Below are 25,673 nucleotides of genomic sequence, written 5' to 3'. Positions count from 1 at the left end.
TTATCATCTCGACCTCTAATATTATTAATTTAACAATTACATGCAATAAACACAACGTGTTTCACCACGGTCTTTGGCAGACTTTTATCGCGGCGCGTTCAGCAACCTACGCACTGCGTTAGTTGTTGACTTTTGTTTCTTAGCGTTGACTTTCTTCCGAAATGAATCGTTTTTTTTCTCCGTTTTAACTCTCGGTACTTTCAAATAGGTCCAATGTCATCATGGTACTCGATTAAATGCTCAAAACTTGAATTTCACATGAAAACTCACAATAACTGTCAAATACACTCAAGAACGCTCTAGATTCAAGCTGAAAGGGGGCGGATTCGTACGTATGAAACGCACTCATCACTCTCTCTATCTCTCTCTTTCTATTATTCTCTCTATATTTTCTTCACTCTTACATTCTACCATTACATCTTGTCTTCCACATTAGTTCTCCACATATTGGTTTGTATGATATCTATTAGTGGAAATTCTTAAAGGTCTAGTCATTAATATTTTTTTATTTGAATTTTCAGGAGTTTGTACACCTAATTAATCATGCAATAATAAACAATATTTTTTTTATTAATGTAAAAGTTAAGCTTATAAAAATAATATGATTTACAATTTTATATTAACTATGTTATCGTGGACATGAGCGGAGTTGTGTTGGGCTCGGGTCTCGGAGGATCCAGTGGCCCCCGTTAACTTTTAAAAATTGTATTTTTTTTACTTTACAATATTTATAAAATGTTATAATTTTAGCTCAAATTTATACTATTTTCCTCTGATTTTTTTTTTTTAATTTGCTCCCCCTTTAAAATTTGTAGTTGACATATGTGGCCAAGCCTAAAAAAAAAAAAACAAATAAATTGCCGGACTTTCTCGCAATGACTTTACTTGATTTTTTTTGTTTTTTTGGTTTTTAAAAAATAAAAGACTTACTATTACTCAAGACTTCATTCGTGGAAATTTCAAAGTCAATGGACCTATCATGTTCATTTCTTTTATAATAATTGTACGTGTGTGTGACTATAGACAAATACGTTCACACTTTACCAACTGTATGACAGTGATTTTTAGAGCATTGAATGGCCTATTTGAATTACGCGATCCACTGGCCTACACTATCTTCTGAACTTATTAAATTTTCCAACTTTGAAGCAAAAAAATTTAAAAAATATTAAATTTTCCAACAGCTATGAGCTATGGTCTTATCTTATCTTTTTGCATGTGAATGAAAGTTGAATCTACACCATACATTAAATGACGATTCTAACCTCGGGTATGACCTCGATTCGACGAGGCGTAGACTATATTCTACATCAAAGAATCAATATGTTAGTTAAAATATTGAATTTTGGATTAAGTCTATCTACTCAAGTCAATTACACAGATTTAATAGATTAGAAATATCTTTAAAAACCACGTCTCGTTATTTAGAAACCACCATTTTAAATAAAGCTGATACCTACTTGAAACTTCGACGAGAGTTATTTTAATGTTTTATGCGTGATATATGTTTAGTTCGTCATAGTTAATAATAAGTATATTGAATTGGTAAAAAAAAAAAAAACTAGACTTCTATATTTAATTTTAAAAATTCGTCTATATTCTTGTAAAAATTATACCAATTTCTTTAAGAGGATCTTACTCGGACCAAAATAATAAGACTTAAAACTACCCCACATTTATTAATGATACTAATAACCCACAATAATTTATAATCTGAACCCACAATTCTATATGGTCATAATTAGACGGCTGTTGCCTTTGACTTCTTCATCAACGCGTGACCATTGCTAATCTTAAATTAGGAAAGGACATGCGTTTAATTATCAATAAAAATAAATTTATCTCAAACGAAGAATATGCGGTTTCGCTAGCTGTGCCTGGTGCTGAATAAAAGAAACAAGACTCTTGTGAAGAAAATTATCTGATTGTTAATCACATGATTTTATAACAATTTTCTGACATTTAATCCAAGTTGCTCTAATTCAAATATTGGACCAGAAATTTATGTATTTGTCCTTGTCAATTTGTCAGTCATTGATTTCCTCGACGAATTATAATTTATTTTTTCTTGACTAAGAAAAGTACATAATTTCCGTAATAAAAAGAGTTTAGGCACATGTTTGTTGCTTAAGAATATTCTGCGCCAAAGAAAAAAAAAACAATAATTTTCAGCTCTAACATTTCTTGTATTTTTTTGCCAAGCCTTTTATCTACAAACCCATAACAGAGTGATCAAAGTTCAGACGCTTGGAAAGTCAAAACCACGATGGAAACAAAAACAAAACCTCACTTTTATCTCCTACTTTCCATTCTAATGGCGGCTCTGCTTCCATTGAAGATCACTCTAGCCTCACAGAGAGCTCAAGCTGAGGCTCTGGTGAAATGGAAGAACAGCCTGTCCACTTCCACCAAGTCTCTGGATTTGTGGTCTCTCAACGGCACAGACACTCTCTGCACTTGGACTTCCATCGTCTGCGACGACTCCACCGGAGAAGTGACCGGAATCGACCTCTCCGGGCTGAATCTGGAAGGCACACTTGACGAGTTTGACTTCTCTCAGTTCGTCAACGTCACCGAGTTTAGCGTCAACGACAACGAAATTGGCGGGAAAGTTCCGGCGGGGATCGGGAAGCTCTCGAGGCTCGAGCGACTTGATCTCGGATCGAACTACTTCGAAGATTCCGATTGGTCTAGGTTTTCAGGCATGAAATCCCTGTCTTACCTTGATCTTTATTTGAATAACTTTAAATCGAAATTCCCTGCTTTCATACCAAATTGCGTGAGTTTGACCTACCTTGACCTCTCTCAAAACGAATTCACTGGTCCGATACCGGAATCAGTGTTCACGAATCTCATAAATCTCGAGTTTCTTAACCTCACCAATAACAAATTCTCTGGACCGTTGTCGTCAAACATTTCAAAGCTATCCAAACTCAAACACCTTCGTCTGCCACTCAACCCCTTTGGCGGTCGAATTCCACCAGAAATCGGGTTGATTTCTGGTCTTGAGCTACTTGAGCTTTATGGAAACTCATTCCGGGGTGTTATTCCAACTTCTATAGGAAAACTCAGTAGTCTTTCAACTCTTGACCTCCACGGAAATTTCTTGAACTCTTCGATCCCTTCCGAGCTCGGGCTGTGCTCGAAACTCACCCTCCTGGCCCTCGCAGATAACCAACTCAGCGGTGAACTTCCTTTGTCGCTTTCGAATCTGAAGAACGTTGTTGATTTGGGTTTATCCGGTAACTCTCTCTCCGGTCCCATTCATTCAGTTCTAATCTCCAACTGGACAGCACTCAACTCGTTGCAGCTTCAAAACAATAGCTTCAAAGGGAAAATTCCCACTGAAATCGGGCTTTTGACGAATCTCACCCTCCTTTTTCTGTACCAGAACAATTTGACTGGCTCAATTCCCACCGCGATCGGAAACTTAAAGGAGCTAGTAAGCTTGGACCTCTCGGGGAACCAACTCTCGGGCCTGATCCCAAAAACACTGTGGAACCTCACGAATCTCGCCGACGTGCAATTGTTCTACAATGGTCTGGAGGGAACAATCCCACCCGAGATTGGAAATCTAGTGTCCCTCCAAACCTTCGACGTCAACACAAACCAGCTCTCCGGAGAATTGCCGGACACTATTTCCAATCTCACTAGCTTGACGGGATTCTCTGTTTTCACCAACAATTTTTCGGGCACAGTACCAAAGGACTTTGGCAAGAACAGTCCTGAACTGGTCTACGTAAGCTTCTCGAACAACACGTTCACCGGAGAACTGCCACCGGATCTGTGCCGCTCTTTCGTACTCCAGACTCTGACGGTGAACAACAACAGCTTCACTGGACCATTGCCCGAGTGCTTGAGAAATTGCTCGCATTTGAAAAGAGTACGTCTTGACGGCAACAACTTCACTGCAAACATCACAGCCTCTTTCGGAGTTCATCCACTTCTCGACGTAATCTACCTCAACGACAACAAATTCGTGGGCCAATTGTCGCCAAATTGGGGAAATTGTGTAAACATCACCGACATGCAGATGGGACGGAACAAAATCTCCGGCCGAATTCCACCGGAGCTCGGGAAGTTGACTCTCCTTCGAAGGCTTCAGCTCGATTCAAACGACCTCAGCGGCGAAATTCCAACTCAACTTGGAGAGTTGAACAAGCTGTTCTTCCTTGATCTCAGCAGCAACAGTTTGTCATCGGAAATTCCATCGAGCCTCTCTGATTTATCAGACCTAGAAACGCTTGATCTTTCTGGCAACGATCTCAGTGGGGCTATTCCGAAATGGCTTGGACAGTATCAGAAACTGAGAAGCTTGGACCTGAGCCACAATGAGCTGTCTGGTGAAATTCCCATGGATCTCGGGAACTTGGTTTCTCTACAGGTCATGTTGAACCTGAGCAGCAATTCTCTCTCCGGTGAAATACCATCGAACCTGGTCAAGCTTTCGCTTCTGGAGAACTTCAACGTCTCTGATAACAGTCTCTCCGGAAAATTCCCGACGTTCTTTGCTAACATGACGAGTCTCCAGACCGCCGACTTTTCCTACAACAATCTCAGCGGCACAGTACCAGATAGCAATGTTTTCCGAAATTCCTTCCTTGGGAACCCTAATCTCTGTGGCAATTTAGAAGGTCTCAGATCATGTAGCTCCAAAGACGGGAAGAAATCAAGCGACAACAAAACCAAAATCCTGATTGGCGTGCTCGCCCCGGTCTCAGCCCTGGTAATCCTCCTCAGCGTAGCCTTCATTGTCGTCGCTCTCCGGCGGAGATCCAGAACTTCGGATGTGGAAAAAAGGTCGGAGAAGTTCGACGGCCCGGAGTCGTTGATATGGGAAACGGAAGCGAAGTTCACGTTCCGTGAGATCACCAAAGCCACGAACGACTTCGATGAGAAGTACTGCATCGGAAAAGGAGGGTTCGGGAGCGTGTACAAGGCCGTACTCATGTCGGGGATCGCTGTTGCGGTGAAGAGGCTAAACACGTCGGACTCGTACGAAATTCCAAAGGCTAATCGGAAGAGCTTCGAGAGCGAGATCAAGACACTGACGGAGGTGAGACACAGGAACATAATAAAGCTATACGGGTTCTGCTCGAAGAGCGGGTGTATGTATTTGGTGTACGAGTACATCCGCAGAGGAAGCCTCGCGAAGGTTCTGTACGGACTGGAGAGCGAGGAGCTTGATTGGGGAACCAGGATGAAGATCATTCAGGGTTTGGCTCACGCACTGTCGTATCTCCACCACGACTGTTCGCCCGCGATTGTGCATAGAGACGTTTCGTTGAACAATGTGCTCTTGGACGCCGATTTCGAGCCCAAGCTCTCGGATTTCGGCACCGCCAGGTTGCTCAGCCCTGACTCCTCCGTTTGGACCAATGTTGCTGGCTCCTACGGTTACATGGCACCAGGTATGTTACTCTAATTATTTATGTGCTTATTTATCATACGCATTTATAAATTGTCTTATAATTGTTTTCGTCTCTTTTTGGTAAACCTCTTATTATTGCTTGAAATGCAAGTTTGATTGAGATGATAGAATCAGCTAATAATACATATTAGATCTCTTATCTACCAATCGTTTATAAATTTTGATGATGTAAAACTCCACCAAAGTTTAGACTCAGGTAGCACAATACAAACCATTGTGACTTAAGAAATATATGTTCTTATGTTTACTAAAGACCTGAATTTCCTTATCTCCGTGACTCGAAAACCGACAGAGCTGGCACAAACAATGAAGGTGACAGAGAAATGCGACGTGTACAGCTTCGGAATCGTGGCGCTGGAAGTGATGATGGGAAGGCATCCGGGGGAGACGATAGAGTTGCTGAAGAATGTGTCGAGAGCGTCTTCGAACGAGACAGAGATTCTCGTGAAGGACGCGCTGGACCAGAGGCTCGAGGGTCCCACGGGCGAGCTGGCGGAGGAGGTGGTGTTCTTCGTGACGATGGCTCTGATGTGCGTTCGAACCAACCCCGACGGGAGACCGGCCATGCGGTTCGTGGCCCAGGAGCTATCGGCTCGCACCCAGCCCTACCTCCCTCACCCCTTCGCTTCCATAACCATGAACAAGTTGTCGGGCTATCAGAAATAAAGAGTGTCTTGGTGAATCAACCCGTGTCGTAATCATATATATTAGTAAGGTATACCTGGTATAGTACGATTTCATAATAGCTTGCAGATAAATGAGCAAGCTATATATATGTATATACTTTTCCCTAGTTTGTATCTTTAAGATTTTCTATTATTCTTGTACTCATACAAATGAGTTCAAAGCCATAATGTGAAGTATTCGTACTTTGTGGAGGTCAGCTTGTTGAAAGGTTGATGGCGTTTTAACTATATATTATAATTTGTAAATCAAAACTATATAATATAAATTAAACTTATAATAAAAAAATTTATAATATAAACTTAAGTATGTAAAATATATATCTAAATATCTTGTGTACAAAAAGTTTATAGAGAGAAATGTAGATTGTAGCGAGATTTGAGAGAGTTGAGAATGTGAAAATCATGTGTACTTATAGTGTAAATCGAGAGAGAGATGAAAGTGTAAAAATGTTGTTAATTTTTTAGCTCAAACGGTAATAAACAATAAACAGACAAATATTTTCAGTCATTGATGTCCAAACGGTAACAAAACACATGTCAATTTCCGACAACTTCTCTGCCATTTCAGACAATCCACGGAAGTTCTTTTTCCATTTCCGAGTCAGACGAAAATCGACACTTCCGTCGGGCACACCATGATAAAAAAAAAAATATTACTGATATGAATGTGTGTGCAGGGGAAGATTTCGACTACGAAGGGTTGAGTTCGGCGCTCAAGGAAGTCTCGGATTTCGAGAAACGAGTGAACGAGAGGGTTGTGGAATCGGGGGTGTTGAAGGGCATAAGCGAAAGGAACATAAAGCTCGCCGGAAAAGGTCTCGTCCTCCGCGACGGCTGCAAAAAATTCTTCTGGAAGATCGTCAAGAACGCAGTTTCCAACGTCGACGTTCACATCATCTCGTACTGTTGGTGCAGCGATCTCATCAAAGAAGCGCTCTCCTCCGGTAATAATTAAGCCAAAATGCTTCTATCGGATCATCAATGATTACCATTATTCTAAGCTCTGTCTAACATTTTGGACAGAACTGAGCACGCTGAACGTTCACGCGAACGACTTGGCGTACAAGGAATCCGTGACGACGTGCGAGATCGTGAGGAAGGTCGAGTCTCCGGAAGAGAAGCTCGACTATTTCTTCGAAGTTTTGAGGGAACGAGCCAGGCAATTGACGGTGTGCATCGGCGGGGACGTGGGAGACTTGCTGTGCTTGCTTGAAGCGGGCTTTCTCGATGAAACGATCACAAGCTCAACAATTTATTGACTGACGACGTCCAGCTGAGCTAGCTTGATCCCCGCGAACTCCTTATCGGAAAATTCACTAATTTTAAAGAGACAAATTACACCCTTTTATTCACGTTCGCACCCTGTTGAAATGAAGACTGCCACGTCAGCAACTTTAGTCAAACAAGCTCACGAGGACTGCCAGCGTGGAGGAGTTAGTTAGGTGGTTAGGACTCAGTTCGTCTTAGCTTTTAATCAATCAAATACTCTCGTAACTGCAGATGTATAGCGTATCAATAATCAATAATATATTATATAGCATCAAAACACTACATGTGTTAACGAGAACACCACAAGAGTCGGCGAATTATAAACATTACGAAAATCCTACTTGGAAATTCCATAGATATTGAGAATCAACAAAAAAAAATATTCAATATACGAGATCAATATGTATATAGTAGTTAAACCCTACTACTTGTACTATATATATATATATATATATATATATATATATATATATATATATATATTGAGTATTGACACACAAAGGTATAGATGCAAAAGTTGATCAATTCTCGTCAATAATCAAAATGAGCATGATGAAGATCAAAGCCCTGCTCTCTCTCTTCCTCTCTCTCGTGTTTCTCGCGGCGGCGGCAGAGCAGCTTCTGCCGCTTTGGCAGCGATGAAAGCAATCTAATAATCCTGGCCCGAGGGCGGTTTCCTTGAATGTGTCGGGCTGAGTTGTACGAGTTCCAACGCCACAGGGCCCACATCCACCCCAAATGCTGCACCATCATAGCCGACGTTGTCAGAAAGGCCGTCGCCGCTCGATTCCACTCTCTCTCGTCTCTTCTCTCACTTCGGCGCCACCTCCATCCGATCATCTCCTCCCAACTCCGCCTTCGTCGACTTCCTCTCCCAATCCTCCGCTCTCAACACCGTTCATCACTTCAACGGGTACATATCACTACTACAAATTCACATTTATGGGTGCGGAAGGGTATTAGGTGCGACATGTCACACGTAAATGTCGCACCTAAGCTCATATTAGATGCGACATGTCGCACAAGATACTTATCCAGATGACTAAAAATTTCGCTAATGTTTAGTGGTATTCAGTGTGACAGTGTCACACCGGATATTAAAACGTCGCACCAAATATTTTTAGGTGCAACAACTATCGCACCTAAAAGTTTTAAAATTTAAAACGGTCAGGAAAATCCCCCCGAAATTTTTTGACATGTATATATATATATATATATATATATATATATATATATATATATATATATATATATCTATATATATATCTGAAAGTCTGTCTTTTAGGCTGAGGTTTCTCGGTAAAGTCTTGAGAGTCGAAAAAGCCTCCAACGTGGCGGCGGCGACGAGGAGAACTCCGGTGGGACCCACCGCGGCGGCGAGAGGCTTCCTAGCTCGGAGATCGACACCAACGCCAAATCCGCCGAGCCGATCGCTCCGTCGCTCGGCATCGAATATCCGTTCTCTCCTCATCTCGAGTGCGTCGTTTTCTTCTGTGAGGGAGGTAGCATTTTGATCCTTTTCGAGTTTTATTTATTTTATATAGAATTGAACACCTAAACAACTTAAATAGAATTTACATAAATATCTTGTTAATTTCATACAAGAAACTAATAAAATTATACTTTGACCTAAAAGAAATATAAGTTCAATAATCTTATTTAATGAAAAAGTATTAATTAATTTCAAATAGCAATTTATTTTAGTTTGAAAATTTGTTTTCAGTTGTTTAGATATTGTTCCATAATTTTTTTAAGGACTAATATGTTATAATATCAACAATTTAGACACGAAAACGCAAAAATTAAATTATTAGGAACCTAACTAAAATAACAGGATTATCAAAGCTGCTGGACTATTTTTGCCAAAAAAACGTTATTATTATAATTATTATTAATATCATCATTATTATTTCATAAATATATTTAGGGAAAATTACAAAATCACCTCTATATAATGCAAATTGTATCCCTCCCTCCCTCTTTAGAAAATACAAACCAGTCCCACACAATTTTACTGCTTAATACAAATAGACATGATTAATAATCATAAATTCATATATATATATATATATAAAAAATAATCGGAGTTAAAAAAATCCTCTTCAGCAGTTCACGATGAATAAACCAAGGATTGAAATCTCGCATCCCGCGGTCATACTGCACCTTTAATTTTGGAGATATCTCGTCTCGTACCGTGATATTCCGCGGTATTTGATGAACGTTCGCGGTATCTCGTACCGTGTGGTAAACCGCATTCCGCGGAATATATCGCAAAAAAAATGGTATTCCACGGGGTATTTAAACAAGAAATACAATTTGAAAAAATACTTGTCAATTTTTATGCGTACATAGATAGAACATAAATTTAAACAAAAAAGTTTCGCATAGAGTTTTCATTCATAAGCATAGTTCATATATATACTAAAACTTAATAATTGTTTTAAAAGGTATTGCAAATTAATATATATATATATATATAATTAATATTAAGATCCAATAATAAAGTTAAGAATATATTTCATATTAGATATATGTATGTTTGTTTTGTTTACCCATTAATATTTGTGTATAGTTTTTTGGCATATATATATATATATATATATATATATAATTTCGTGTATGGTTTGAGTTTGGCTGTAGAGAAATGTACACAGTGATGTGAGCCAAACTGGAATTGGAATAAAAAATTGTGAGATAAAAGCAATAACACTACACACTGTAGAAAATACACTTGAATGTGTGATTATTTTGACATCACATCATTATCCAACGTCTGAAACTTTTATGGGAAAATATCATGAGTATCCCTCGTGTTTAATCGAAATGTGAGATTTATCCCCTCTATTTCTAGAAATATCAGACATATCCCTTCAGTTTAATATAAATGACATATACATCCCCTAAAAAATGTTATATTACAAATATCACCCTTTTTGTTTATTTTTTACAAAAAAATAATTTAAACTCCCTAAAATACCCTTAATGAAATAATTTTTTATTTTCTATTCTATACAAAAAAAATTAAATTAAAAAATTTCTTTATAAAAAGTTAAGGATTTTTTTTATAAAGAGAGATTTTGATTTTTTTTTTATAAAATAGTAAATACATTTTTATTCTATTAAGGGTATTATGGGGAGTTCAAATTATTTTTTTGTAAAAAATAAACGAAAAATGGTGAAATTTGTAATATAACATTTTTTTAGGGGAGGTATATGTCATTTATATTAAACTGAAGGGATATATCTGATATTTCTAGAAATAGAGGGGATAAATCTCGCATTTCGATTAAACACAAGGGATACTCCTGATATTTTCCCAACTTTTATCTCACACATTCACTTTGATATGCAGTTTGTAGAGCAAAAAAAGGTCCCACATCGTTTGTGTATATGAGTTATCTTAGTTTTGGGCATTATAAATAAAGAAGGGAATTTTATTTAATGTTAAAGCTTCAAATTGTAAATAGGCCCGCTGAAATGAACGGCCCAAATACAATTTAAACTTTTTTAACATAATTATTTTACGTTTTTTATTTTTCGTAATCAACCAGTCCGAGAAGGAGAGGCCTTGCGAGGATTAAAAGCTCCACACTTAGTCCTAATCTCCCAGCTTTCCCAATCAGGACCTGAATCTTCCCCATCTTCGCCATCGCTTCCGCAAAGCTATAGTCAACCAGATTCAACCGAGACAGCAACAACAAAGAAGATAGTCAGCCAAACTCAAACAAATACATTCACCGCCAACAGGTTCTCGGGACAAACTCCCATGGAGTATCGAATCATCATAGAAATTAACCGACACCACTTAAATTTTTAATCAAAACTTTTGAGTTACGTTTACCACCACACCAAACAACAACTTTGCTTATATTATGCATATTTAATATATAATATGTATCTATATATTAGAGATAATTATACATATGTATATAAACATTTATATAATTATATATATTGGTATAAAATATAAATACGTTGAAATTAATATTAATGAGAGTTTTTGATATTATGTTTGTGTAAAAATATTAAATATTAAAAATTATAATGTAGTTAGTATAAATTTTAAAATTTGATACAACTATATATATTTGATATAAATATAATTACAAATTATAGAGAGATATAAATATGTATATACATATTTATACAATTATATTTATATATGTATTTGATATAAATAATTAAATATAATTACGTTGAGATTGAATTTAATAAATGTATTTGACATTATAATTGTGCAAAATAAATTAAATATTAAATATTATAAAATATAGTTAAAAATTGAATATATATATATATATAAATAACATATTATGCAACATTATTTCCGTTCGGTTTTCCGTCGGCACGTCGAATTTCCATGGAAATCGGCATTTGAAAACGGCATTTTACTTGCCCATTTCCACAATTTTTCCGTTGGAAATTCCATCGGCACGACGAATTTCCGTAAATCAGGAGGCTCGAAACGACAACGAAAACGGCATTTTTTTCCTTGGATAAAAACACACCAATCTCACAAACTATTTTCGGATTTAACCTCAAAAAATTCAAAATCACAATTTCGCCACCGGACCACCGAACCCAAGAAATCCGAGCCCGTTCCCTCCTATCCGATTCTAGAGGTAAGTATTCAGGAGATTCTTTCTCTCTTTCTCCCATTCCCGTTCACGCAAGAATTAGGGTTTGAGATCCCTTTTTCTTTTCTTCAATTTTAGAGTCTACGGCGGACATTTCAGACGGAGGACGAAGCTAGGTCACCGGAAATTATCCGCAGAAGCTGTTAGAGGTAAGGATTCGGGACATTTCCTCCGATGGAATTCGTAAATTCGAACTGTGGTTTAATTTCTGAGAAATTGTGATTTCGAATTTTTTAAGGTTAAATCCGAAAATAGTTTGTGAGATTGGTGTGTTTTTATCCTGAATCTGATATGTGGATTTAAACTCAGAAGTTTTGATTATAAATTTAAGTGGACGTGGTTTGGTGTCGGTTAATTTCTATGATGATTCGATACTCCATGGGAGTTTGTCCCGAGAGCCTGTTGGCCGTGAACGTATTTGTTTAAGTTTGGCTGACTATCTTGTTTGGTTGTTGCTATCTCAGTTGAATCTGGTTGACTATCTTGTTTGGCTGTTGTTGTCTCGGTTGAATCTGGTTGACTATCTTGTTTGAATCTAGTGGCGCGGGCGGCGTTGGGAAGACGGAGCTGGCTCTGGAGTTCGCTTACCGGCACTGGCAGCGGTTCGCGGCCGTGGTGTGGATGGGCGGTGAGGGCCGCCACCTGCACCACAACATGCTCCAGCTGGCCCTGCGCCTGGGGGTTGACGTCAGCAGCAGCTCCGACAAGGACAGGGACCGAGGCAGAGTCGGGTCCGATGAGCATGAGAGGGAGGCCCTGAGGCATGTCAAGCGTGAGCTCTTCCGAGACATCCCTTACCTGATTGTGGTTGACAACCTCGACTCCGCCGCCAACCCTAACGACTTCTTGCCTCCCCACAACGGCGGCAGCAACAGCAGCGTCATCGTGACCACCTCGACCCTCGCCTTCCCCGCAGCCATCCACCTCCAGCCCCTCATGCTCCCCCACTCCCTCGCTCTCCTCACTCCCTCCAGCCATGACTGTGAGTCCTCGTCCTCGCTGGACCGCCGGCTGGGCAGCCTCCCGTTGGACCTCGTTCTCCCACGCTCGCTGCTGTCGGTGCTCACCCTCTCCCAACTCCTGCAACGGCTGGACGAGGATGAGACGGCGGTGAATAAGCTGGTGTCCATGTGTCTGGGGGGAGGCGGGGCGGGTGGCAGCCATGATGGCGGAGGTGGGGGCATGGCTGGCTCCCTCGCCGGCACCGGCAAGGCTGATGCGGTAGAGGAGGAGGTGAGGGTAGGGGAGGAAGGAGGAGGCAGAGGAAGGGGCGCGGGAGCTGGTGAGGTTGGGGCTGGCGCGGCGCGGCCATCGGTAGGAGATACAGCTGCACCGCATGGCAGTAGAGTACATACGAGGGGAGGGCAGCAGTGGGGGAGCCAAGGAGGCGGTGTTGGGGGTGACGAAGATGGGAGATTGCCATGCGGTTCGTGGCCTATGAGCTATCGGCTCGCACCCAGCCCTACCTCCCTCACCCCTTCGCTTCCATAACCATGAACAAGTTGACGGGCTATCAGAAATAAAGAGTGTCTTGGTGAATCAACCCGTGTCGTAATCATATATATGTAGGGTTAGTAAGGTATAATACGATTTCATAATAGCTTGCAGATAAGTGAGCAAGCTATATATATGTATATACTTTTCCCTAGTTTGTATCTATAAGATTTTCTATTTTTCTTGTGCTCATACAAATGAGTTCAAAGCCATAATGTGAAGTATTCATACTTTGTGGAGGTCAGCTTGTTGAAAGGTTGATGGGGTTCTGAGTTGGTATTTTCGGGGTTGGGAATCGCAAGAAGATAAGTGGTCATGGTGATTTATGTGGCTGAGATTGGCAGAAGAGAGATGAAAGAGATTCAGGACTCTCAATGTGATGTTATAAAAAACCGTCTACAAACTACGACGTGCCTTCTGTCGGCTGGTTATCACCGGAAAGCGTGATTTCCAGGTAATTTCGGGAAAATCGTTGCTAAACGGAAGTGGAAGTTCCGTTAAACTTAATGGAAGTTGGCATTTCCGTAAATTTCCATTAAATAAAAAAAATTAAAAATTAAATTTAAATGGTAAATGAAAGAGACTCAAATATGTTAAAATTTTAAAATAAGTTACTAATATATAAAATACAACTATAAAGAACATACATTTTTTTTATAGATAATGTTGATGTAGGAATCGTCCTTCAACAATCACGAACATATATTATGGATAATGTATCGTTTTTTTTATATTTATATAATGTGGATCTCAGAATTCGTCGTAAATATAATTGAATTAATATGAAAATAAATGTAAACATATATATACGTTTTATTGAAAATGAGTCGGACTGAATACAAAGAAATGATTAAACTCGAATACAGAGAACTTCGGCTTAATCAAGATGAAGAAAAATAACTACGCCAAAGATCTCATAAAAATAAAAAAATGTCGATAAGTCTTCTTCAGCTTCTATTTATAGGCGAAGTCGAACTCTTCCTCCCTCTTTGATCTATTGTCCACGTAGTCGGCCTGGATTTTCTTAGAGTGCCTCATGCGGGGTGGACTCTTCTATACTGGTGAAAGATTTGCATGAAGACCGCTTCCTCCGGGCTGACCAAGCAAACGTCTTGACTTGTTCTCCTGATTGGCAAGGTAAGGCGAGAGAGCTGGACTTCTAAAAGGACTAGGCTTTTGATCGATCCGGGCTTCTCAGCGGGCTGGGCTTTTGATCGAGCCCAATTCTCTGGGCTGAGGTCTAGAAGATGGATTTAGGGGATATGGTCAAATCCCACTCCCACTGATAATAACTATAAAACTATAATTTTATAACTATAATTTTTATAATTTAACTATATATTATATTTTTTAAATCAAAACTATATAATATAGATTAAACTTATGATAAAAATTTATATGATATAAACTCGAGTATGTAAAATATACATCTAAATATTTTGTGCATAGAAAGTTTATAGAGAGAAATGTAAAATTGTAGAGAGATTTGAGAGGGTTCATAATGTGAAAATTGAGTGACAGTCGAGTGTACTTATAGTGTAAATTGAGGAAGGGATGAAAATGTAAAAATATTGTTAATTTTTTAGCTCAAATAGTAATAAGCGGACAAATATTCTCAGCAATAAATGTCCAAGCGGTAACATAACGCTTGGCAATTTCCGACAATCCACGGAAGTTCTTTTTCCATTTCCGAGTTAGTCGAAAATCGACACTTCTGTCGGGCACACCATGACAGTCGGAAGGTCTTCTTTCCGTGTGGTACCATTTCGAATGTCAGGTTTAGACGGGACTCTGTGGATGTATTTTTTTTAAATCAAGTTTCTCTAAAAAATAATGTCACGATCTATTTTGGGCAAAAAAAATGGCCAGATTTATAAATAAAGTCATTATTATAAATAGTTACTTAATACGTTTAAAAAATGGTTGTTAAATTTTAACCGCTAGCCGGGGACAAGGGTCAAATACCAAGAACGAACGTTACTAATATTGATACTCGGGTATAAGTTAAATATATTTTATATTCATTTGATAATCAATTTTACCAATCAAAGTTTATTGAAACATTAATTAATAGTTGATGATAACAAAATAATTACAACAATGGTCTTAGCGAGGGACCTATAGAGTATAGATACAATGATGAGAAATTGTCTAATTTGTCACCAATTTCATAACATTTTCTCACTTTCCATCAAAACACTAATTTTTTCCAAAATGTCACCTGCTCTATGTCAACAATGTTGACATCTATGTCAACAATGTTGACATCTTATAGTGAAGGGTAAACATAGATGTCAACATTGTTATAAACATAGATGGTGGCATTTTAGGAAAAATTAGCATTTTGGTGAAAAGTGGAAAATGTTATGAAATTGGTGGCAAATTAGACAATTTCTCTACAATGATTGATACAACAAATATCTAAGCTGGATTGTTCTATTTTTTACGGATCTCAATACAAGAAATATCAAATCAAATAAACGAGAGTGCTAAAAATAGGTAAAAGTACAATAATTATTTCTCGACTTTGTCATGTGCTTGAATGTCTAGAGTCTTGGTACCTATGATTTATTTTTGTATTGTTAAGTGAGATTAAATCGTGGATTGATCAAATCCGATTGCTCTAATAACCGTTAAATCATATATTGGTGTGGAAGTTATTTTGATAACTATTCATAGGTCTTAAATGGCTATTTACTATGTACATGACCATTTTAAATCGATTTGATAAGTCTTAGTGTAATTGTCAACTTCTCTAATTGTTTTGATTCCATTTAGAAAGCTATTAAATACGAACTTATATGGTATTGTTCGCTTTTTATTTGGTATTAGACATGGTGTCTATGTTCGATTCCTTTTAGTATTTAGTTTTTCCCCCCTTTGTAATATATGTAGATCTAAATACATATATTGATGAGCTTGTCAATAAAAATATTATTTTTTTAACAAAAGAATATTAAATTATACAATATTTATGACTTGAGTAAATTAAAAAAAAAAATCAGTCATATATCACTCAAATACTATTTATTTTTTTACTGTTTATTTTTGTTATGGCCAATTTTTTATATATTATTATTAGTTTATTACTAACTTAATATCGAGAGATGAGGACTATTTTTAAATTTTAACATTTACTTTAATATTTTTTAAACGATTAAACGGAATTGATTTTTGTTTTGCTAATATACCACCGAATTGGTTCACTTGTTGCTTAAAAAGATTTCGGTTAGTTTTTTTTTTTATAGCAAATTGACACATAATCCAACTGAGCCGGGTCCAGAGAGAAAATAACCGCCGGTTCAGGGATCTCTGTATCTTGCTTCTCTTTCTTTATAAACACTCCATCTTTAATTTTCCCGCATAATATTTCTCTACCTCTCTCACCCAAACTCCAACGAAAACCTCTCTCTCTCTCTGATTATCATAGAGATTTCTCTAACGTAATCACAACCGCAACCAAGATTATCTTCCGGGAAACAGTCATCCCAGTTTTGCTCAAGAAAACGAAAGAAAGATTCTAAATACTTTTAGTTAGTAAAGATGAAAAGAATCACAGAGCCCACGGAAGAAGAAACAACGGCGAGTCGGCTCTGGAAAAAGCTCGGCAATGATTCGGTGTACGCTGTGTACTCGCCGTTCTGCCTGAGCTTGGCCGCAGGGGATCCGGACTCCCTCAGCTTCAGCCATTTTGTATCGCAAGACATCATTTTGCTGAAATCGATTGCTCGAGCGTATGAAAGATTTTCTTTCTTTCTTCTTTTTTAGTTTTCTTTTGTCAAATTTGTGTACGCATTGAAGGAACGTAAGGTAATACATTCATGCATATATATATATATAATATTTCAGGTGTGAGTTGATCAAGCGATTCGTGGACGATGACGATGAGAAGAAAGCAATACAAGAAGTGAGGGATTCTACGGATCTGAAGATTCAAAGTCAGAACTTACTTCTCCAAGTAAGGTTCATCATAACTCTTCGTCTTTTCTATCTATTTCTTTAGATTTTTTTTTTTTCTCTCTTCCTACTACTGAGATTCCGAATATATTTTTGTCATTTGGATTCCAAGGAAAATCAACTGAATTTGAGGATTTTTTAAAAAAAAATTCCCTGTTTGATCGTTTCATTTGACATCCAACAAATTCTTAGTCTTTTTTTTTTTCCCCCTCGGATGTTTCATTGTGTGGATTTATTAAAATTGTCTTTCCATATCTTTTTTTTTTTTTTTTTTTGCCATGATTTTTCTTTTTTCATCCGCGTATTCTCATAAATGATTTAAACAATTCAGGAATGTGGCTTGAAAACTCCCAAAGAGAACAACAATCCCGATACTGCGACCACCGAATTCACAGATTTTTTGCTCTTAACTGCCTCGGGAACAGTCGAAGGAGAGCAAGTTCCGTGCAAGATCGCGACTCCTTTCGAGAGAACAAAAGTTTCCGCTTACACAATCGGCGTTTTCGCTCCTCTAACGAGACTCTACGATCGCGTCTTTCACACGGCAAAGACCTTTCTAGATCCTCTCCGTAGCTCTCTCCTCTGCAAGAAATGGACTCAATACTACAATTCTCAAGACTTCAAGGTCACCATTCATAACAAATTTGATCCATCCTTTATTTATTTTTTAATTTAGTGTTCCTGTGATCAGGCTGCGAGCAGGAAGATCGAAGACGCGTTGGAGAGACTATGCGTCGCTTTAACGGGAAGCGAGCTCGGGCTTGTGGAGAAGCTCTACAAGAAAGGGTTGAGCCTCGGAGTGGAATTTTTGAGCTCTCAACGCGTTTCTCCGTTGCCATTGGTCCCTCTGTCTCAGGTTAAGGAAATTAGCAAGGCGAAGCTGCTCATATTCTGCGACTTTGACTTGACTTGCACTTCCGTTGACTCGGGCGCCACGCTGGCGGAGATGTCCATCGCAACGGTTCGTGGAAAATTCTCCGAGGCGTCCCAGATTCAGATCGAGACGCAAGATATGAGAAGACGGTGGAACCTCGTGTCGAATAGATACGCCGAGGAGTTCGAAAAGTGCGTGATGAGCATCGACAATGGTTGGCCAGGTCTGTTTCGAATCCCCGAAAAATTGAATCCCTCTCGTATTTACTTTTTGTGTTGTTTGGATGAAGGGAAAAAAAAATGAAATTCATCCAAATTTTCTAAACTTGGGGCCCGCGTTTCTGTCTATTTTATTTCTCTGACTTCCAAACACAACATATAAATTTAATTTTCTGTTTCATTTTCTTTTTCCCTCGTATTTTTAGAGGCAAATGTGTGTGCAGGGGAAGATTTCGACTACGAAGGGTTGAGTTCGGCGCTCAAGGAAGTCTCGGATTTCGAGAAACGAGCGAACGAGAGGGTTGTGGAATCGGGGGTGTTGAAGGGCATAAGCGAAAGGAACATAAAGCTCGCCGGAAAAGGTCTCGTCCTCCGCGACGGCTGCAAAAAATTCTTCCGGAAGATCGTCAAGAACGGAGTTTCCAACGTCGACGTTCACATCATCTCGTACTGTTGGTGCAGCGATCTCATCAGAGAAGCGCTCTCCTCCGGTAATAATTAAGCTGAAACGCTTCTATCGGATCATCAACGATCACCATTATTCTGAGCTCAGTCTAACATTTTGGACAGAACTGAGCACGCTGAACGTTCACGCGAATGACTTGGCGTACAAGGAATCCGTGACGACGGGCGAGATCGTGAGGAAGGTCGAGTCTCCGGAGGAGAAGCTCGACTATTTCTTCGAAGTTCTGAGGGAACGCGACGGGGACCGAGCCAGGCAATTGACGGTGTGCATCGGCGGGGACGTGGGAGACTTGCTGTGCTTGCTTGAAGCGGACATAGGCCTCGTCACGGGTTCGAGCAAGAGCCTCGAGAGGCTGGGCCGTCGTTTCGGGGTCGAGTTTGTTCCGCTTCTTCACGGGTTGGTAAAGAAGAGCAAGGAGATTTCATTGGACTGCATCGACACCTGGCGACCCCGCTCGGGTACTCTCTACACCGTCTCTTGTTGGGCTGAGATTGAAGCTTTCATTTTGGGCTTCTGATTAGTGGTAGTGTCTAGAGTGTGATTAGCCTTTGTACAGTGTTGAGTCAAAATTCCTGTAGGGACATGAGAATTTATTGGTTCTTTGTAGACGAGATAGATATACAAAGATGTCATGAAGCTTTCCTTTTGAAGTAGTTTTCTTGGCTTCTAATCTTTTTGAACATTTAGCTAGCTCTAAGCACGCCGTGCTGAGATCGAAAGCGGCGATGCCAAAATAATTTGCCATGCATTGTTACAGTTTGGTTGTAAAGCAAAATGATCCTCGAATATTGATTTATACAGATCAATCTTTAGAACATGCCAAATCTGTTTAGTTTCCAGGTTTATTTTTATTGACAAATATAATCTGTACAGATCAATCTAAAAAAAGTGATGTTCATAGTCTACTAGCGCATCAGCGCAAGACAAAAAATATATATATATATATATATATATATATTGGTGGGTCCCACCATTGTGGACTATGAGTCCCACGTATTTGCTTATAATTTTTCTATGCTGATACGCTGATTCGAACTACGTTTATCATTTTCCTTTTATCAATGTCGTAAATTATATTTGTCATTCTCAATTGATTTTGAGCTAGAACCACAAAATACAAAACCTACAAAAGCTACACGAGTAACTTATCTATTCGTTGAAATTCGATCCAAAATAAGTAAAAGCAAAAAACCATAATTTTAAGAATTTTATGAAATTCTATGATATTCATCGGCCACCATAAGATTTCATGGCCTATCGTTGGTTCGGTAGAATGTATAGTAAATAAATACAACTCATTTTGTAGTCGTCGTTTCAGTTTTTTTTTTTTTTTTTTTTTTGCGGGTGCTGAAATCTAATGGTGTATTTTTTTTTTCAATATACGTAAAAAAAAAAATATAAAAATATGAAGAAAAAAAAAATCATATTTTTAGTACTGAAAATGATTTTAAATGTGATTATTGCACCTTTTAAAGTGATCTAGAGAGTAAAAATGAGAGATATATAGCTGAAATGAAAATAAAAATATAGTCTATTCGTTGAAATTCGATCGAAAATAAGTAAAAGCAAAAAACTATAATTTTAAGACGACGAGTTAAAAATCACACATTAAAAATAAATAGAAACTAATGAATGTATAAAAAAAATTATGAGTTATTTCTCAATATACCAATCGATTGCAGGACGCAACTCATGAAACTTAGTAGTAGTAGTAGTAGTAGTAGTACACACAGATGTTTTTAATTTGAACCGAATGTGGGTTCCATAATAATTGTGAGTTCTACAAGCCTTGTATTGAATTCAGAGATCGAGAGAGAAAGTAATTCTAGAGAGAGAAAGGAATGAAGAGAAAAGACTCATTTTATTTCATTAATCATCGAAGAAGGATTTGAAATCCTTAAATATAGAATTCAACAAGTCCAGCTAATAACAACGACACGTCGTTTTAGCTAAACACTTAAAAAGAAAAATAAACGACAAATAAAAAAAACTTGTTTCCTAAGAAAGCCTCAGGAAAACTCTATCATAGAACCATTTCCAATACACCCCCTCAAGCTGAACAGAAGATATTCTTCATGTTCATCTTGGAAATAAGATGTAGTAGCGCTGGTGAGGCCAATGGCTTTGTGAAGATATCGGCTAACTGGTGTTGTGTCCGAACTGGCAATAATTTGACATAGCCACGCTGAAGATGATCTCTAACAAAATGTAGATCAATCTCTATGTGCTTTGTCCTTTCGTGATAAATTGGATTCGAGGCAATATGAAGAGCTGCCTGATTGTCACAATAGATCACGGCTGGAACCACTGACTTGACTTGGAAATCACGTCGCAGCTGCTGCATCCACACCACCTCACTCACAGTTGATGCCAAAGAACGATACTCCGCCTCTGCAGAACTCCTGGAAACGGTGGTTTGTTTCTTGGACTTCCAAGCAACAAGTGAGTCTCCTACAAAAATACAGTAGCCAGTTACCGAACGTCTAGTATCGACACAAGTGCCCCAATCAGCTTCAGAAAAGCCTTTAAGGGCCACAGAAGAAGAAGAAGGGTAAAAAAGGCCAAATCCTGGACTTGACTTCAAATAACGAAGTAAGTGATGCATAGCATGTAGATGAGGGAAACGAGGAGTCTGCACAAAACGACTAAGGCAATGCACAGCAAAGGTAATGTCAGGCCTTGTTATGGTCAAATATAACAATTTTCCAACAAGACGTCTATACAAAACAGGATCATAAACCGGGTCACCATCCTCTTGATTGAGAGTGATCCGTGGATTCATAGGAGTCTTGACTGGCTTAGAGTGTAAGAAACCTGCAGTGTCAAGAATCTGTAAAGCATAATTTCTTTGATTGACATTGATACCATGTTGTGATCTAGAAATCTTAAGCCCCAAAAAGTACTTAAGATCACCCAAATCCTTCAGCCTAAAAGCCTTACTCAAAAAATCTTTGACCTCAGAAATAGCACTCATACTAGGGCCAGACAAAATAATATCATCAACATAGAGTAAAATCACAATGTATGTTTGTCCTGACCCACGAGTATACATTGAATAATCACTCTTAGACTGGATAAAACCTGCTTGTAGCACTCATTCAGTGAATTTTAGATTCCATTGCCTTGATGCTTGTTTAAGCCCATAGATTGATTTATGAAGCTTGCAAACCATCTTGGTACCTGTATGCTCACCCTGCACATGGTATCCCAAAGGTAAATCCATAAAAACCTCTTCATAGAGATCACAAATAAGAAAGGCATTGCTAATGTCTAGCTGTGATAAATGCCAATTTTGAGAAGATGCTAAACTAAGAAGAACTTTAACAGATGTTAGTTTAGCAACAGGAGAGAAAGTATCGAGGAAGTCAACTCCCTCTTTCTGAGTGTAACCCTTGGCGACTAATCTAGCCTTTTTCCTAGCCAGGGTACCATCAGAATGGAATTTATTTGTATAAACCCATCTACACCCAATGACAATTTTGTTTGGTGGGAGAGGCATGACTGTCCAGGTGTGATTGTTATGCATAGCATCAATTTCTTCAGCCATTGCCAACCTCCAATCCCTATCTTTGACTGCAATGTGATAAAACTGGGGGGCAGATTGAGCTGAAACAGAGAGACAAAAAAGTTTGAAAGAAGAGGATAGATTATCATAATCAAGAACTTTATCCAGAGTATGCTTAGAGGAACATGTATCACCTGACTAAAAGAGATGACAATGATACTCTTTTAAGTAATGAGGTTGAACACTTTGTCTTGATGATCTTCTGGGAATCAGTTCTTGTGCAACAGGTAAGGAAGAGGAAATGTCAACTGGAACACTTGATGGGTTGACTGTCTCTTCAATTGGTGGTAATGACACAACTGGACCTGAATCATGGGCAGGCACAGGTGGATAGGCAGGGATATGATTGGGAACAGGTTTTGGAATGGTAATATGCTCAAAATGATCAATCTGTATATCTTTGTATTTGGGATCATGAAAAGGGAAGAATTTTTCATGAAAAACCACATCCCGTGAAACAAAAATGTCTCTTGAAGCCAAATCCAAAAGTTTATATCCTTTAATCCCTTGAGGATAGCCAATAAAAATGCACTGCCTCGCACGTGCATCAAACTTTGTTCTATGTGCTTGCAAGGTTGATGCAAAACATAGACAACCAAACACACGCATATGATGATATGTTGGAACCTGTTTGTAGAGTAACTCAAAAGGACTCTTGTTAGATAATAAAGGAGCAGGTAACCGATTAATAATATATGTGGCAGTTAAGACACAATCACTCCAAAATCGGATAGGAATTTTAGACTGGAAAAGAAGAGCTCGTGCAACGTTTAAAAGATGTTGATGTTTACGCTCCACAAGTGAATTTTGTTGTGGAGTTTCAACACAAGAAAATTGATGAATGATGCCATTCTTTGCAAAATAATATGCAAAGACTAATTCATGAGCATTATCAGATCTAAAACTCTTAATAGAGACCGCAAAATGAGTCAAGACATAGGCACAAAAACGAGGTATAATAGCATGAACATCTGATTTCATGTGCATTAAGAAAATCCAACAAACACGAGAAGAATCATCGACAAGAGTCTCAAAGAATCTATGTCCTAGTCTGGAAGGTACCTTATAAGGTCCCCAGACATCACAGTGGATCAAATCAAAACAAGAAACAGATAGATTATTTGCAGAATGAAAAGGTAACCTATGCTGCTTTGCCATTGGACACACATGGCAAGGTATCTTATCTAAATCATTGAGAGTAAAAGCTAACCGATGTTTAAGTACATCTAGTCTTTTAGTAGACAAGTGTCCGAGTCTTTGGTGCCATATGGAAGCAGAAATCTTATTCCCATATGTAGTATTGCTGATGAAATTATTGTTGGACAGTGCATAGAGACCATTGGATGAGTTACCCGACCCAATCATCTTCAAATGCTTGGTGTCCTGAATCACAAAAGAATTATATGCAAAACAAACACTGAGATTAGAATCTTTGGTCAAAGCATGTACATAAATGAGGTTGAATTTAAAACTAGGAACATAAAGAACATCATGTAAAATAAAATCATCATTGATCCTAACAATTCCTATGTAGTCAACAGGTATAATAGTATGATTTGGTAAGATAACAGTTGAATTTTGTAAATGCTTCAATTCTGAAAACAAACTTTTATGTGCACAAATATGTTTAGATGCACCGGAGTCTAGGATCCAAGAAGCATGAGCAAAATTCAAACTACCAGAAAAATTTACCAAACCACAAAAACCCTTTTGGAACGTAGTCATGTTGACATCATTGGAACTTGTAGGAGTGATATGAGTAGGTGAAGAGAGTTGGCTTGAGAGATGAGAGATCAGCTGATGAATCTGATCCGCTGACAAACTTGTAGAGGAAGCAACTGTTGAAGAGTGATCACCACCGGTGCCATTGTATGATCATTCCACAGTGTTGACTTGAGTTTTCATCTTTGGCTTGTAGCCTGGTGGATAGCCGTGTAGTTTGTAGCATTTGTCCACAGTATGACCTAGCAATTTGCAATGTGTGCAAAGAGGTCTCTCCTTGCCTTGCTGCTTCTTTTGATCTTCACGAACAGACATCGCAAGAGAGTTGGACTGGTCAGTCTGTAGGCTAGTGTCGAGACCAATTGATCTTTGTGTTTCTTCTTGGCTGAGCATTGCATACACTTTGCTAATGGGAGGAATAGGCTCGATAAGAAGCACTTGGCCACGAGCATGAGTGCAATTCTCATTGAGGCCCATGAGAAACTGCATCACATATTCTGACTCGGCAAATTGGCTTAACTTCGCTTTTTCACCACAAGAACAGCTACAAGTGCATTCTGGCTTGAATTCACAGAGATCTTGGTATACAGACTTGAGTTTAGTAAAAAACACACCAATAGATTGCTGATCTTGAGTCAGATTTATGAATTCGCGTCGTAACTGGAAAATCCTCGGTCCATTGCTCTGTTGGAAGCGATCTTTCAGATCATTCCAAATGTCCATGGCGGTACCTCCAAGAAGAAGACTGGCTGCGATTTCTTTGCTTACGGAATTCATAATCCACGCAATAATGGTGTTGTTGTTCCGACTCCAAAGACGAAGCAAATCTTGATCATCAGTTGAAGGCTTCTTGATGCTACCATCGATGAATCCCAATTTATTCTTGGCTTCAAGAACAATCAACATAGATCGACTCCAAGGCATGTAATTAGTGCCAGTAAGAACATTGGAGACGAGGCTTCCTCCAGAAGAATCGGAATGATGAAGGTAATATGGAGAGAATTGGTCTTCGATGGTAGATCTAGGTCGTGAATTGCCGGCGTGCTCTCCGGCGAGAGGATTCTCCGTTGATGAGATTTCTGCGTCCGTCATTATCGTGCCATATCCGAGAAAACGAAATCGAGAAGATGAGAATCAGAGAAAAAGATTTAGTCGATCTCAGATTTTGCGGAAAATAGCTCTGATACCATATTGAATTCAGAGATCGAGAGAGAAAGTAGTTCTAGAGAGAGAAAGGAATGAAGAGAAAAGACTCATTTTATTTCATTAATCATCGAAGAAGGATTTGAAATCCTTAAATATAGAATTCAACAAGTCCAGCTAATAACAACGACACGTCGTTTTAGCTAAACAC

The 25,673-nt window shown here is 38.6% G+C and overlaps 3 protein-coding genes and 1 pseudogene across 4 annotated transcripts; 3 read left to right on the top strand and 1 right to left on the bottom strand.

The window, feature by feature from the left end:
• Positions 1 to 2,121: 2,121 nt before the first annotated feature.
• On the top strand, positions 2,122 to 6,309 carry LOC149388262 (uncharacterized). The gene is made up of 2 exons (XM_089621994.1): positions 2,122 to 5,411; positions 5,724 to 6,309. Exons 1-2 carry the CDS (start codon positions 2,267 to 2,269, stop codon positions 6,095 to 6,097), a joined length of 3,519 nt encoding a protein of 1,172 aa, XP_089478120.1. The 5' UTR covers positions 2,122 to 2,266; the 3' UTR covers positions 6,098 to 6,309.
• Positions 6,310 to 12,023: 5,714 nt separating this feature from the next.
• On the top strand, positions 12,024 to 13,514 carry LOC149388261 (uncharacterized). Its single transcript, XM_089622387.1, has 2 exons — positions 12,024 to 12,172; positions 12,488 to 13,514. The coding sequence occupies exon 2, from the start codon at positions 12,645 to 12,647 to the stop codon at positions 13,512 to 13,514; it is 870 nt and encodes a 289-aa protein (XP_089478513.1). The 5' UTR covers positions 12,024 to 12,172; positions 12,488 to 12,644.
• Positions 13,515 to 18,420: 4,906 nt separating this feature from the next.
• Positions 18,421 to 19,642, top strand: LOC149388260 (bifunctional TH2 protein, mitochondrial pseudogene; annotated as a pseudogene). Its single transcript, XR_016300641.1, has 3 exons — positions 18,421 to 18,571; positions 18,791 to 19,057; positions 19,137 to 19,642. The product of XR_016300641.1 is annotated as a bifunctional TH2 protein, mitochondrial pseudogene (transcript).
• A 4,830-nt stretch (positions 19,643 to 24,472) lies between these two features.
• LOC149388259 (uncharacterized) lies at positions 24,473 to 25,411 on the bottom strand. Its single transcript, XM_089622386.1, has one exon. The coding sequence runs from the start codon at positions 25,409 to 25,411 to the stop codon at positions 24,473 to 24,475; it is 939 nt and encodes a 312-aa protein (XP_089478512.1).
• Between the last annotated feature and the right edge of the window lie 262 nt (positions 25,412 to 25,673).

The sequence above is a fragment of the Urtica dioica genome, chromosome 8, assembly GCF_054948205.1.
Source record: "Urtica dioica subsp. dioica isolate 48M chromosome 8, U.dioica_male_clone48M_v1_H2, whole genome shotgun sequence".
Lineage (NCBI taxonomy): Eukaryota > Viridiplantae > Streptophyta > Magnoliopsida > Rosales > Urticaceae > Urtica > Urtica dioica.
Note: the sequence above shows the minus strand (reverse complement) of the source record. Positions and strands in the feature narration are given on the sequence as shown.